We start from the raw sequence: 13,675 nt of genomic DNA, 5'->3' as shown, positions 1-13,675 counted from the left end.
TTAAAGTTTCTGAGCAAAGGCGACCAAATTTTTAGCTGCCAAATCAACAATTTTGCGAATTTTAATATAAACCAACCGGCATTTAATTGAGAAAAGATAGTAGATACTTTCGGAAAATGCAATAAAAAAACCTTTTTTCCACTGCCTAGTCCCCTTAAGTGAAATAATTTTTAGTAGGTACTCTTGTGTCTCCACTGTAAGCACTCAAAAGCTCATTTTTATCAGTTTCTTAATTCAACAATTATAATTCATTGCAAACAGGTCAGCACTAAATTCAAAGAGCTGTAAGATCGACAGTTTTCAAAATTTTGGAAAACCCTTCGAGATACATTTATATAACACTAAAGACTACATTATATCCAAGTTGCAGCAAACTCTAAACTGTTACTCCAAATGTATCTAATTTCACGTGTAATGACCCAATACCAAAAGTACCTAAATGAGTTATTTAGAGTAGTTGCGCTGATAGTGGAAACCCAGAAGACAATTAGCATCAGTTTGATTCAGGTACGGATATAAATCGTTGCAGTAATCACCCTCTCAAGGAGAACGTCACGATGACGGGCTTTAATCCCCCGAAATCCTGACGCACCCCATTAAGCACACTGTCAGAGGCTGTTGCTATTTCATCGAACCACCAGAAATCGCTCGATACTTTCCTCCACAGGCTCTCCCCTGCTTCATCTGTGGGGGATGTCGCCCTGGCGTTCTTCTGGCGTTGGATTACAACCACCGTGGGGTGAGTGGTTTTATGGGATAGTGTTCCGAACGGCTATGGGACTCCGAGGCGCCAGGGTTTATGGATTTATGGCTCGTGTCGCGTCTTGTTTCACGGGAAAGTAAATAAGAGAATGCCTGCCAACTAATACCTTACAACTGTTAATAGTTCTAATCGTCAGCGTAGCACAGAATTTATTTCCAATTTTCCAGGTGCGCTGTAGTTTACATTCGATGCTCAATTGACTATCGTTTATAGCAACAATTTTTAACCTCGAGAATTCTGATCGAAGCAGAGACCTTTGAACGAGAAATCATGGACAGAAGAAGCAGGTATGCTTCTTCGGCTCGAGACAAAGCGTCGTCGATAGCTGGTAAGTGGTAGATTAAATTCATATGCTTGTTTATTGCAAGTGGCAGACACTTTGCGATCATAATTCAATAGGCGAGACCGCGAGGAATTCTCAGGAGAACTTTGCGACGGAATTTTTAAAGTACTCGGAGGAATACAACGTTCAGCCACTGCCGAAAGTTATAACGAGCTTATCAATCCCCAGAAAATCTATATTCTCAAAAACCTGCAGCAGTTTTAAGAGGGTAAAATTATTCTCAGGTCAAAAGCACCGCGGACGTTCGTCTCCCAAACGGTTTAGCCAGACCACGCGAGAAGTAATGATCTCATAGACATCTAATTCGTTCAATTTATTCCCCCGATTTTCTTACTTTTCTGCGTTAAGAGGCGAGGATGATCAGGCTCCCGTTTTCTATGCAATCTATGAAAATAGAAAGCTGGATGCTCCAAAAAGGATCGAAAGCAAAGATGAGTACCGCGTTAAGCGCTTTTTGTTTCCACTCGCCGCAGCAGAATCGTTTTTGATTAATTTATGCTCTCCCTTACCTTTCACGCCGCGAAGTTTCCATCTGCATTTTAGACGCACTGAATTCGACGATGCAGAAGTACAATACCGTGACAGTTCTCAAGTAAATTGAACAATAAAGATGTCCCTCTTCCCGGGTGATTAAAAGCGCGCCACTTCTTCCTAGACTGCCAGATTGTCACATAAATGCATTTGGCGTCGCGCAGATCGCGGACATGTTGACGAGTATCGGGTGTTTGCGAGATGTGAATCTGGACATGAATCCAAACACGCAGGAGAATTACCATTTGCTCTGCAGGCCTGCTGGAAAGTATGTTCTTCGCGGAATTGTTCTCCTCGAAGTTTGCTTTAACAAGTGATCGTGTTCAGTCTGTGCTACTTGTCGCTGAAGCTTTGCGAAATATCCGACAATGGAATGAAGAAGATCGCAAATGAATTGCAGTACCGGGATCCACCAGACAATCCCAAACTAATGATTCTAAATTTGTCAAACAATCGTGTTACGAAGGGTGGAGCTTCTCACATCGCCAACATGCTTCGCACAAACAGGTGAATTACCTATAATTATTTATTTTATTTTATTTTTGATTTAATTATGCTTCTTCGTGGAATTGTGTATATTACTGCGAGACTCGTTTAAAGAAACGTTTGGCAATTAACGAAAGGAAGAAATCAGATTAATGAGCCACGAAGCAATTGATAAATTTGTGCCAATCAAATGTTTATTCAGTTGAATATTTCTCTTTGGTACAACGTTTCGTATACGTTAGGAATTAAATAAGTCTTAAATGTTAGGTACAGAGAGAAAGCTTGATTACTTTCATTCTCTTCGTGCTATATATAAGTTGACAATAATTATAACATGTTATCAGACTATCATGTCCCAGTTGCGTTTCATTTCCGCTGACACGTCAGTGGCTGGCCAACGCGCCGTGCCATGGAAGTCTGCGAAAAGAATGCAGTTCGTGAATTAACGATGTTACAATTTCATCCAGCAGGAAACGATTTATCTTTACAGATCTCTGAAGAGTCTAATTCTGCTTGGGAATTGGATATGCGATGAGGGAGCATCGTATATAATACAGCAACTCAAGATGTATGACAAATTATTCTGTCTATAATTTATCCAATCAGAAAAGTAACCGCGAGTATGTAAAACTAGAACTACTTTGACGCACGAAGAGATCGTGGACCTCCGTCGCAGGAAGTTCGCCGAACTGTCGCTTCGAGATGAATTGGTAATGGAATGATTAAAATTGAAGCTTCCCCATGAATCCGCAATTAATATACATTGCAATTACTGGGGGAAAAAAACGAGCAGATGGAGGGACGGGAGAGCGAGGGGATGGAGGAGGACCAATTGAGGAGGAGCAGTAAATCGCGATCGCGGCAAAGTCTAACTCGGCGATCTAGAAAATGTATAATTATTACAAATTACAGATTGGCTTTGCATTCTAATTACACGCGTCATTTTCAGCTCATCGGGACTTCTCTGTTATATCGCGAGACGAGGGAAGTGTCTTTCAAGATAGAGAATCCGTGCAAGTAATAACCGAAGCCTGGAACGACTACTTAAAAGTAGTTCGTATTAATAATTATAGGCTACCGGTATTCGTAGAAAAAGGATCTGATTCTGGGAGCCGAGAAGCGTCATCCTTTCAAGAACGAGAGCTTCCCGATCAATGGGTCCATCATAACGGCTGGGAATTTGGAATTGCAGTACCTGGACTTGAGTTGCAAGTATTTCCAATTGGTTTTAAACGCCACACAGTATCAGCTGGGATCTTCTTCGTCTAGATAACTACTTGACGAAGAATTCACTGAAGGAGTGGATACAATGCTTGCGCTACCAGAATTACATGCTACTTGGAGACTCGAGCAAAGGGCTTATACACGTACTCTTGGAGGTATGAAACTTGAAAGGATTTTCTTTTTTTATTTTTACAACTGTAGGTGCTTCGTTACTCCTAGGGGAAAAGTGTCGAAAAGGAAGCTAACTCGGAATGGTCCACGTTCGAGGAACTGTTGCACATCAGACGAACCGGTAATTATTTAACGACCGAGAGTCTTCGAGACTTCGTCTCGGACGAGTGTGAGATTCTGCGGAGAAATATCAAAGTACATTCGCATCTTTAAACTCTTCACCAGGGGGGAATCCCATTCTTTGGGCTAAAAACATAGCAAAATTGGAGATTTTTTTTCTAAGAAACTAGCGATTTGATTCGTCTGAAATTTGGACCATGTTTTGATGCATCTTTGTGCAAGCAATAGTTTTTTTTTTATTAATTTTTAATAACAAATATAGGAGTTATAGATGATCGACTAACACGCCGCGCAAAATTCGTCGTTCGCTGGTGTGCATGATATTTATCTTCCTGGTAATCTAAAGCAGACAAATGAAACGGCGTTTCACTGTATACATATGTAGCCATAATTTGATGAGCCAGAAAAAAAATACAAAAAAAATTTTGAGGAGTGTGGAGGGCTTTCAAATTGAAAGGTCTAATACTTTAACTTTTACTATTCAATTTTGAGTCAATTTTGTTATGCAATCAAAGAAGTATATAACTTATCGGTATCCTGGTTCATCAAAGTATAAAGTAATGTTTGTTGGGCATACAGGCCAAATTTGAAGGTAATCGGTTCAGTGGTTACAGAAATATCGTGCACACCAGCGGACAACGACAGCGTGACGGTCGATCATGCATAACTCCTATATTTATTATTAAAAACTAATAAAAAAACAAACTACAACTTCTTCAAGGATACATAAATACAAGGTCCAAATTTCAGATTATTCGAATCGCTAGTTTCATAAAAAAAAATTTAAAATTTCGCTATATTTTTTGCCCAAAAATTAGGACTTCCCCCTTAATACCCCCCACATCCCTCTAATTTCTGTTCTCTTAGATATCAAAGAAGAAGTCGAGGAATTCGAGTAGAAAGCTATCGTTGCATAACTAACTCAATTTCACCCTGTTACAAGTCCTCTCTGTTTCCCCAATTTATCGGCCATAAAAGCATGAAATTCGGTTGAATTGTGATTAATTCGACACGCGATGGGGCAATTTGCTCCTGCTGGAAGTAATTAGACTCGTAGGATCGAGAGACGAAATTGATCGGGGGGGGAAAAATGAAGCGATGGCGTGACGCGGGATCGTGTCGCGAAAGCTCTTATCATTTGAACTGTTGACCCGCCATGCGACAATGCGGGGCCAGGGTTGTACGCGCCAGCAGCTCCGTGGAGACGTTAGTCCTGCCGCGCTGCAATTCCCGACGATGCTGTTTCACATCGCGGCCGCGGCGGTGCTTACCAATATCGCGTTTTTCGAAATCTATTCGTTCTATGGCCACCAGGAGGCCACTGACATTCAGTTCCTACCGGACGAGGTAAAGTCCCCAGTTCAATTGCTTCTCTTATCATTATTTCGTTCTGATCATCGAGATTCGTGGTAATAAATCAATAACAATAAATGACAGAGCATCTTTGCATCTTTATTCAATCTCAAATTCGTACAACTAAAGCGCAACATCTCGATAACGTCTACGTACAGTACAGTCATAGAATCTCCCGTGATATCGTAAGTATACAGAGTGTCTTGTTTAAATCGATCCACGCGGGAAGCTTCATATCTTCTCTACACGTCGACTCACATGAATATTATTGACGCCGTCAGCGTTATCGACTGTAACCCGAAACATTCCTCAATTTCACTAACAGTTCCAAAGGTATTCTTGTGCGTGGATTGAAATTCGCCAGCCTTATACATCGCTCGATTGCACGCGCGAACGAACGCCGGAAATGCGGTGAACTAGGTGACGATCCGTATCCGGCCAAGAAGTGTACACGCGTGACCTCTGGTGTGGAGTCCGCGCAAAAAGTGAAATGTCGTCGGGCGTTTCGTCGCGGCTCGTATTCGACTAAACGTTTGCTCGCGCCAGTCGAGTTCGTGTTTCGAAAGTTCTCCAGCGGTTCCCGTGGACGCTTCTCGATCACAGTGGAGCCGTAGACCGTTGCAAGCGACCCGTTCCCTTTGAAACGAGCGATACAGGCACTCTGCTTCGCCATAACCAAGTCGTTTCCTCGTCGGGAAACTGCTCGGTATCGCCATCTGGCGGGAAGCGTGGGAGGTCCGAGCGGTGCTGTCATCTTACCACGCCAGGGATACACCGCTGTCGACCTGTGTTGATTCGATCTTTAAAATGCAAAGCCGACTCCCAGACGGCTTATCGATTTAATTGACGCGCAAATCAAACTTCAAACATGTACGAAAATCTGTTCAAGAACCCGTTGCACCGCGTGTTCGTCTACGGAACGCTGAAACGAGGGGAACCCAATCACAGCCTGATCCAGGACGCCGCGAATGGTTACGCAAAGTTCCTCGGGCTTGGGAAGACCACTGTAGCTTATCCCTTAATAATTGCGACCAAGTATAACATACCGTTCCTGTTGAAGAAACCCGGACTTGGTCACGTGAGTATGACACGCGTGTGAATTTCAATTCTTCCGGACAGCTGTGCCGATGACGTTGCCGATGTTGCAGGCTTCGCTCTTGCGGGGCGAAGTCTAATTTTCTTGTATTTTTGCGCAGCATGTTTTGGGCGAAGTGTACGACGTGGACACGCATATGTTGAAGAAGCTAGATGAACTGGAAGAGCATCCAACGTTCTATGAACGATCAGAGGAAAGTGTCATGATGGCTCCAGAGGCCAAGATCAAAGCAACTGATAATTTTGAAGAGGTGCCTTATTAGTCATATCTGTCTTTGAAGGGAATTAGATTAGAACGGCAGTTATTAAATTAATCTGTTGTTAGGTGGGTATCTTAATGAAAGCCTGGATATATTTTATTCCAAAATTCCGGTCATCTTTATTGGACGGCGCCATGTATAGATCATATACAAATGAGGGAAGCCATGGACTGAAGTATTGCGAGAAGTATGTCCGCGAGCCCTCCTACAATCACAGAAGTGAAGTCCAGTCACCCTGATAATCACCCCCCTCGAAATATTTGTTTCCAGTGAGGAGAGTACAGTAAGGCCGGAAGATCTGCTTTGATACAGCAGTACTCTTGCAAAATTTTCACTGCCCCCCTTCGTCGAACGAGCGCTTGTACATTTATATTGTTATTCGTAGTGGTCAATAAAAGATCGTTCATTTCAATCATACTATTATCGGAATATAAACGTTGTGCGAAGACACTGCTACTCTGATACCTATTTAATTCCCTAACATCGGGTTGCTATCTCCACCTTCTCGAGGCTATTGATTTTTTAGACATATTCGTTCGTTAGATACCCGCCGAACTGATAAGTAGATTAATGAATTGTAATATTTGAAATTTTTATGAACAGGTCAAATAAAGTGCAATTTATTAACTGTTAATTTAGTTTGTTCTTTTCCACCTTCCCGCAACGAAATTATTTTGCGGTATAAGTATTTGGGAAAACCATTTTTTGTTTTTTAAGATAATCCCGCCGTAGACCAAGAGGCTAGCCATCTAGCGGAGGAGTCTATCAACTACAATTCCCGTTTCACAGGCAAGTGTACACTAGGTAAAAATTTTTTCAAGATTTTCTTGGGGGCACCCTCCAGAATAGTTCGAAATAATTAAAAAAAAATCCGTGTAAAGTTTGAGCTCGATAAGATAACGGGAAAGGGTACCCCTCGGCCCTTAAACATTTAAGTTAAACATTTTATTTTCAGTGTTTGATATGTCATGAATGTTTCCTGAAAATTTCGGTCCCGGAAAATTTTGAAACTATTCTGGAGGGTGCCCCGAAGAAACTGCAAAAGTCGAAAATAAGAGCCACCCTATTGTACACACATGCATTTCCCAAATCCTTTCCATGCACTTCTCAAATCCTTTCCATGCACTTCTCAAATCCTTTCCATGCACTTCTCTAATCCTTCCCACATACTTTCTATGCTCCTTCCAATGCACTTCTCACAACAATTCCACAGTCTATGTAAACTCTTTCCACAATCTTCTTACACACTTCCTCTATACTTTCCATGACTACGCACTTTTTACGATATTCCACTACTTCCATGCCATTCCCACACTATTCTCCTACTACACGACACACAGCTTACCACATGACACAAAACACTACATCTCACGACAAAACATTACAACACACGACACAAAATACTACACTACATGACACAAAACACTACACCACACAACACAACAAAACATCATGACACCAAAGCAAATGACAAATTTTTTCAACAACGTTGCAAGCAAAAAATCAGCGCCACACGAAAACGCAACAAAGTTGCAAATGACAAAATTTTTCAACAATGTTGCAAGCAAAAAATCAGCGCCACACGAAAACGCAACAAAGTTGCAAATGACAAAATTTTTCAACAATGTTGCAAGCAAAAAATCAGCGCCACACGAAAACGCAACAAAGTTGCAAATGACAAATTTTTCAACAATGTTGCAAGCAAAAAATCAGCGCCACACGAAAACGCAACAAAGTTGCAAATGACAAATTTTTATCAACAATGTTGCAAATGAAAATTCAGCGTTCAGAAACCAATATCCCGGTTTGCAACTTTGTGCGTTTTCGTCGGGCGCCTAATTTCGTTTTGCAACATTGTTGCACCTGCAACAAAGTTGCAAACCGGGATTTTGGTTCCTGAACGCCGAATTTTAATTTGCAACATTGTTGAAAAAAATTTGTCACTTGCAACTTTGTTGCGTTTTCGTGAGGCGCTGAATTTTTATTTGCAACTTTGTATGTTGTGCTTTCTGGTGCCGTGTACCATAGTATTTTATGTACTGTAGTGTGGAGTAGTGTTGTGTGATGTAATGTTGTATAGTATTGTATGGCGTATTGTGCTATGTGATGCAGTGTTGTGTGTTACAGTAGTGTAGAGTTGTGCCCTGAGTCATGTGGTGAGTGTGCTGTAATGTAGAAATATTAAGTGTTGTGAAGCTTGGTGTAGTGTAGAAGTGGTTGTGGTGTAGTATAGGAACGTTGTGAGAATGATGTGAGAATAATAGTATGTGAATGACGTGGGTCAGGTGTTTGGGTCCTGCAGAAATGACATAGGAATATATGCGAGCAGTGTAGAGAATGATGTGGGATACTGTTACAATTGTGGGAATGTAATGAAGGAAAGGTGTAAGGATATTGAGGGAATGGTCTACCACATCATTTCTTTAGAAGTAATTTCTCTAGAAATAATGTGGAAGCAGTGCAAGAGCAGCGTACCTGGGCAATGGGGAATCGATGTCGCAATGAAGGAAACGTGCAGAAGTGGATCAGGAAGTGCATGAAGTGAAACACTTACTTAATATACAAAACAAATCATTGTTAAACTTTGTACATACTCGCAATACGAAAATATATCATGTAATAATATATACTGGGACCGAATAAATGATATGTCCACAGTATTACTTGCAAAAAACGTTTATTATCGTTTCACAAAGGTCTTGGAACATCGCGCGTCGAGAGGTGTATAAAATGAAGAGAAGAAGAATGTTACCAGAACATTTCCTTGTGTGATTTGTTTTCTATTTCATCTCTTTTTATTATACCATTAAATTCATCATCGCTCGCCACGCTGCACCTCACTCTCTATCTTTCGCGCACACTCGCTTCCTCTGTCATTCTATCGCTTTCTCTCCCGGTTAACAAGTCGCGATAAAAATTATTTTCATTTTCAACTATTCTGTAACAAAAGGCAGGCGAAGCCCACAATCAATTCTGACGAGCAGACGACTGGCTCGGTGCTGTCGTTCCATGACTTCGTTTCTCGTACTCCGACTCGATACTATCTTACGACCAGGCCCCACAAACCCCTCTCTCGCTTCCTATCTATCAATTGTATTCCTACCTGTGCGGAGGGTCGCATGAAATCTATCAGAAAATCACGGGTCGGTGACTCCTGGTCCTGTGTTGTCGACTAGCCAATTTGTTCATTTAAAAGGGAAACGGTGTAAACAATTCCCGATGTTCCTTTTCTTCGTTTTGCTTTACGTTAGGTAATCTCTGTGCTTTATAACGAACTGAAGTTTCACGTATGAAGCGGATCGAGGGCTGTTCGATTTGCGAAATGAACAAAGTGATTGGACGATCGAACACGGCTTAGAGCTTTTCGCAATGGTCTCTACCTGGAAATGCCCGTTGAAATGTGCCTTCGATCCTCGAGACTGAACGACTAACTTTACGCTCAGCCGTGTGATAAGACTATGACGAATTATCATAACTCTCCCTTGAGCAGACGTACTTTCTCGCTTGTAGAGCTTGCCCGCGAGATCACCGACACGCATATCGTGGGTGGTTCGCGAAATTAAAATGCTTTAAGGCAGTACGTGTAAGTTGTCCTAGGAAATTTATTATAAATAATCACATTTTTTCTTTCTTTTTTCTTTTTATATCGTTCACTATACAAGGCTCCGCGTTCGTTTCTCTTCCTCGCTTCTCTGTGTATATGGCTCGTGTATCGCTTTGTTTCTTCACTCATTTACCTTCCCTTCCTTTAAAAATAACAGCGCTAGCACCCCCCTCCCCCCGAGTTTTCCTGATCACGCTCTCGTACAGGAGAACCCACCCCCAACCCCCCATTTCTGTAATTCCTATTATCCTGTATCTTTGTCCGCGAAAGAAATCCCTAAATTAAAAAAAATAATTAAACAAACACAAACAGAAGCGTACACACATCTTTCACTTCTTTGCTTTTTGTTGTTGTTGTTGCTTTTAATATTGTAGTCGATACGCGTGTATGTCTCTCTCTCTCTCTCTCTCTCTCTTTCGTTTCTGTCTGTATACAGCCTCCCGTTTTCTCAGCTTTCGTACTCGCCGGTTTTTCAATATATCAACACTCTCGCATATACTTTTACTCAATGCATCGCGTTTACTTTGTTCCTCGTATCGTGTCTTTCGCACCGTTCCAAAGCCCAGCCCGGAATTTAATTATTTTTCAATCAACATATACATTTGTCTGTGTGTCCTCTGTGTGTTGTGTGTATGCGCGCACGCGCGTGTACATATATTTAATATATATATATATATATATATATATGTATATATATCTTAAATCACCTAGACTTTTGTGTTCGTTGACGTACGGTGTCGTAGAGCGAAACGATTAACTCTCGAATAAGGACGGCCCGATCGGGATTATCGATATTTCGAAAGGTCTCTGGACCGTTGACCGATGGATCACCAATCTCGTCACACGCGCGCGCACAAAATATACCGCCGTAGCGTTCCGTTTCTCTCGTTCGTGCTTGTCATGTTCGGTATTCGAGTGCCCTAATCTATTTCCGCGGTATCATGAAGGCGATCGATCGTGGAGGTTGAAGTATATACTCTAAATGAAAGCAGCACCGTGCGCAAAAATGGAGCGATCGCGCGAGAATTCCAAAGCGTACCATCCAGACTTCCGGCTCACCTAGCGAACACCGTCCCCCTCCCCCCCCCCTTCGAACCCCTGAATACGATCTACGTCGCTTAAAAAATTAAATACAAAATCGGTGCTAAACGTTTGAGCATGAGTATCTTACGAAAATAAACCTCGTCAAGCATGTTAGCTTCCTGCTGTTACGAATGATGCGTACGGTTTAATGACAGGCGACACGTTCCTATCGAACGAAACAGATTCACAACGCCTGGGCCTTTCGAGAACTAGGGCATGTACGTAATCGATTCGTACTATGATACACGTTTTCTTGCGTTCTATCCTAGGAAACATATTTTATAGCGTAGCTGGGCTACGAAACGGAGAGAGGCGATGACGTGTTATATTGATTCTTTATCGTTTGATTGAGTTAAGGGAGACAATTTCAGCTCTGATCCTGCGCGAGAGCACCGTATTTGTTACCCAGAGATAGTTTCGGCGGTTGTGCTTGCGCCTCTTGCGCGCTGTACGATCTGGTTCCCCCTCGGTTACGCACTTCCTCGAACGTACCTTCGTCTCGTTTCCTGGAACAGAAATGAACGTTCGTTCCCTACAGTCGCCCCTGGCGATAAACCTAAACGCGGAATAGCTCGGGTTAAGCAGAATCCCTACCGCCTGCCCCAGGGTCCGATGGATTCGTTGCCCTGCGGCTGCTTCGAGTTCAATGTCGGGAAGTATTCTTCGCTGTGTATGTCGGGGGCAATATTCTTCCCTCGCGGCTTGGGAGGAGCAATTACGGTCTGGACATTCCTTAAGTGCGGCGGCTTGTAACTGCTTGCCGCGGAAGCGGAAGAAGTAACGGGCGGTGGTGGCGGAGGCGTGGGTTCTACCACTTCGGGCTGTTGTGGTCGGTGTTGCTCGGGCTGCTTCTTCCACGGGCCCATGTGCTTGCCACCGCTTTCCCCGGACTCCCCATCTGAACTATTGTCCTGCGTGCCCTTCTCGTCCTCCGACACTACCTCCTGGGACTCGTTAACCGTTAAGTTTCCTATTTTCAAACCCGTGTAATCTTTCTTCTCCTCCTCGAATACTTTCCACTCGTCCTCGTCCTAAGAATAACACGAAAATCTATGAATCATATCCAGAAGAGGAATGGAGCCGCCTACAGGATCGCATAACAATTCGTTTGAGTGCAGTTCGGGAGAATAGGGAACGCGTAGGGTGTTTAGGAAAGTGTCCTGTTTCAAAAGCACCCTAAATCGGGAAAGAATCGCTGGCGATTAATAATCTCGAACAGCTGCTCCGTGTCGGCGAGTTAGCGGCAGTAAATGCCCGCGTCCGTCTAACGATCTAATTATATAACGAACGATCGGATCGTTGGACAGCGACGGGGCACTGATCGCATCGGTTTCTCGCCAGCCTAACGGCGGGGCAGATTAATTTCAGCAGTCGCAATGACGTTTGCACGAACAAATATGGCAGCGACCTGTGGCCACCGTGGTATCTGGCACTCTGCACGGATCGCGGACGGGCTTCACGGGCGAATACCGCGGCGGAAAACGGGCGGAGGTAGACACGCGATAGGAAGGGATACTCACCTCGGTCTGTTGAGTCTCCTCTCCCTCGGGGTTCACCGGTTTGTCTTTCGGTTTCGACTTTCCCAACCGCTTTCCCGTCTCTTCCAATTTCTTCGCTATCTCCTCGGTGGTCGTGAACTTCTTCCCCTTCGCTTTTTTGCGATCCTTCTTCGCGAAGAAATCGTCCAGGTCAGCCATGCTGCGATGACTCTCGCGTAGCACGCGCGATTATCCGTCGAGAAGGCGTTTTTTTCTCCACAACGAGGGAGCACGAGGAAGGAGCCTCAACACGGAATGATCGGAGGCACCGCTGCTGTCCACATGGGCTTGTCTTGGCCGGAAGTCACCCAGTCACTTCCAAGTCAATGCAACGTCCGAATACGGCTGGATTTTTCGTATCCCGCGCTTCACACTCTGGAAAATACGCCGAGAAATCGTTCCCACCGATGGCGCGTCCGTTTTATCGCCGTGCACCGCCTCTATTTTATGGGACATCGAGAAACTACTCGGGACGGGGCGAATATGTGGCGCTGACTGTCTAGCAGAAGACCAATGGCCAAAAAAATTCTTAGGGTTACCTAACCTAGAAACAGTGTCGCGTGCAGCCAGATTCTCGCGTGAACGGAGCCGCGCGAGAGGTAGCAGCAGAGGATGCCACGTTTCCGATCACTGGCTAATCGGAATTGCATTCGACGGAATCGAGAAAAGGAGTAACACGCGCCGAGAACGCGACGTGCGCAGAGGTTAATTGATCCACGATTAACGCACGTTTCGCGTGCCGTCGGTGACGCCACTAGTCCTCTCTTTTTCCCACTTCCGGAATTCGAAACACCGCTGCAACTTGTCCACCGACGTTTGTGCAATTGAAAGAAAAAGATGCACGCGTTAATAGTTTGATGGAATAAAAAGGATTGGAATATCTTGCTCTAAGTTACTACTAAGCTGGCGGGCAGAAACCGATGTTTCAGATTGTAGTATAAATAAGCAAATGGGTCAACATTTCATGATCGATCATTGTATACAGTATCACCTAGGAAAGATCTAGTAATTCGCATAGTTCTTGAAAGAAAATTACAGCCTACTATTTTAAATTCCCCAATACGTCCATCCCTGAGTTGCGAGTAGTCGATAATTATCACACTG

General features: G+C 43.5%; 3 protein-coding genes and 1 long non-coding RNA gene across 6 annotated transcripts; 3 read left to right on the top strand and 1 right to left on the bottom strand.

Moving 5' to 3' along the window:
- The first annotated feature begins 332 nt into the window (after positions 1–332).
- LOC143374871 (uncharacterized) lies at positions 333–1,259 on the top strand. Its single transcript, XR_013086761.1, has 3 exons — positions 333–839; positions 931–1,091; positions 1,163–1,259. It is a non-coding gene; the product is annotated as an uncharacterized LOC143374871 (long non-coding RNA).
- Positions 1,260–1,380: 121 nt separating this feature from the next.
- On the top strand, positions 1,381–3,396 carry LOC143374912 (uncharacterized). Its single transcript, XM_076823463.1, has 7 exons — positions 1,381–1,905; positions 1,965–2,144; positions 2,614–2,691; positions 2,758–2,833; positions 2,917–3,013; positions 3,073–3,140; positions 3,214–3,396. The coding sequence occupies exons 1-7, from the start codon at positions 1,811–1,813 to the stop codon at positions 3,394–3,396; spliced, it is 777 nt and encodes a 258-aa protein (XP_076679578.1). The 5' UTR covers positions 1,381–1,810.
- A 93-nt stretch (positions 3,397–3,489) lies between these two features.
- Positions 3,490–6,758, top strand: LOC143374628 (putative gamma-glutamylcyclotransferase CG2811). 3 transcript variants are annotated; one of them, XM_076822883.1, is made up of 5 exons: positions 3,490–3,639; positions 5,881–6,069; positions 6,188–6,337; positions 6,412–6,533; positions 6,617–6,758. In XM_076822883.1, exons 1-5 carry the CDS (start codon positions 3,505–3,507, stop codon positions 6,651–6,653), a joined length of 633 nt encoding a protein of 210 aa, XP_076678998.1. In that variant the 5' UTR covers positions 3,490–3,504; the 3' UTR covers positions 6,654–6,758. The 3 variants fall into 3 exon arrangements, with proteins under 3 accessions (XP_076678998.1, XP_076678997.1, XP_076678999.1); XM_076822882.1 differs by having other exon boundaries at positions 6,412–6,758; XM_076822884.1 differs by lacking the exon at positions 3,490–3,639 and adding an exon at positions 4,788–4,985 and having other exon boundaries at positions 6,412–6,758.
- Positions 6,759–9,006: 2,248 nt separating this feature from the next.
- Positions 9,007–13,310, bottom strand: LOC143374478 (protein CDV3 homolog). The gene is made up of 3 exons (XM_076822632.1): positions 12,554–13,310; positions 11,628–12,064; positions 9,007–11,539 (listed from the first exon to the last, which is right to left on the bottom strand). The coding sequence occupies exons 1-3, from the start codon at positions 12,728–12,730 to the stop codon at positions 11,401–11,403; spliced, it is 753 nt and encodes a 250-aa protein (XP_076678747.1). The 5' UTR covers positions 12,731–13,310; the 3' UTR covers positions 9,007–11,400.
- Positions 13,311–13,675: the final 365 nt, after the last annotated feature.

Source organism: Andrena cerasifolii, chromosome 11, assembly GCF_050908995.1.
Source record: "Andrena cerasifolii isolate SP2316 chromosome 11, iyAndCera1_principal, whole genome shotgun sequence".
Taxonomy (NCBI): Eukaryota; Metazoa; Arthropoda; class Insecta; order Hymenoptera; family Andrenidae; genus Andrena; species Andrena cerasifolii.
This window is presented reverse-complemented; position numbering and strand designations above follow the sequence as displayed.

What these genes read in the sequence shown, in the direction of transcription:
- LOC143374912 (XM_076823463.1), top strand. Translation starts at nt 1,811, where the DNA reads ATGTTGACGAGTATCGGGTGTTTGCGAGATGTGAATCTGGACATGAAT. An exon ending in AACATGCTTCGCACAAACAG is followed by an intron (nt 2,145 to 2,613) that starts GTGAATTACCTA and finishes TTATCTTTACAG; the next exon opens with ATCTCTGAAGAGTCTAATTC. An exon ending in ATAATACAGCAACTCAAGAT is followed by an intron (nt 2,692 to 2,757) that starts GTATGACAAATT and finishes ATGTAAAACTAG; the next exon opens with AACTACTTTGACGCACGAAG.
- LOC143374628 (XM_076822884.1), top strand. Translation starts at nt 4,803, where the DNA reads ATGCGGGGCCAGGGTTGTACGCGCCAGCAGCTCCGTGGAGACGTTAGT. An exon ending in TTCAGTTCCTACCGGACGAG is followed by an intron (nt 4,986 to 5,880) that starts GTAAAGTCCCCA and finishes AATCTGTTCAAG; the next exon opens with AACCCGTTGCACCGCGTGTT. An exon ending in CAACTGATAATTTTGAAGAG is followed by an intron (nt 6,338 to 6,411) that starts GTGCCTTATTAG and finishes ATCTGTTGTTAG; the next exon opens with GTGGGTATCTTAATGAAAGC.
- LOC143374478 (XM_076822632.1), bottom strand. Translation starts at nt 12,730, where the DNA reads ATGGCTGACCTGGACGATTTCTTCGCGAAGAAGGATCGCAAAAAAGCG. An exon ending in AGGAGACTCAACAGACCGAG is followed by an intron (nt 12,065 to 12,553) that starts GTGAGTATCCCT and finishes TGTTATTCTTAG; the next exon opens with GACGAGGACGAGTGGAAAGT. An exon ending in ATCGGACCCTGGGGCAGGCG is followed by an intron (nt 11,540 to 11,627) that starts GTAGGGATTCTG and finishes TTTCTGTTCCAG; the next exon opens with GAAACGAGACGAAGGTACGT.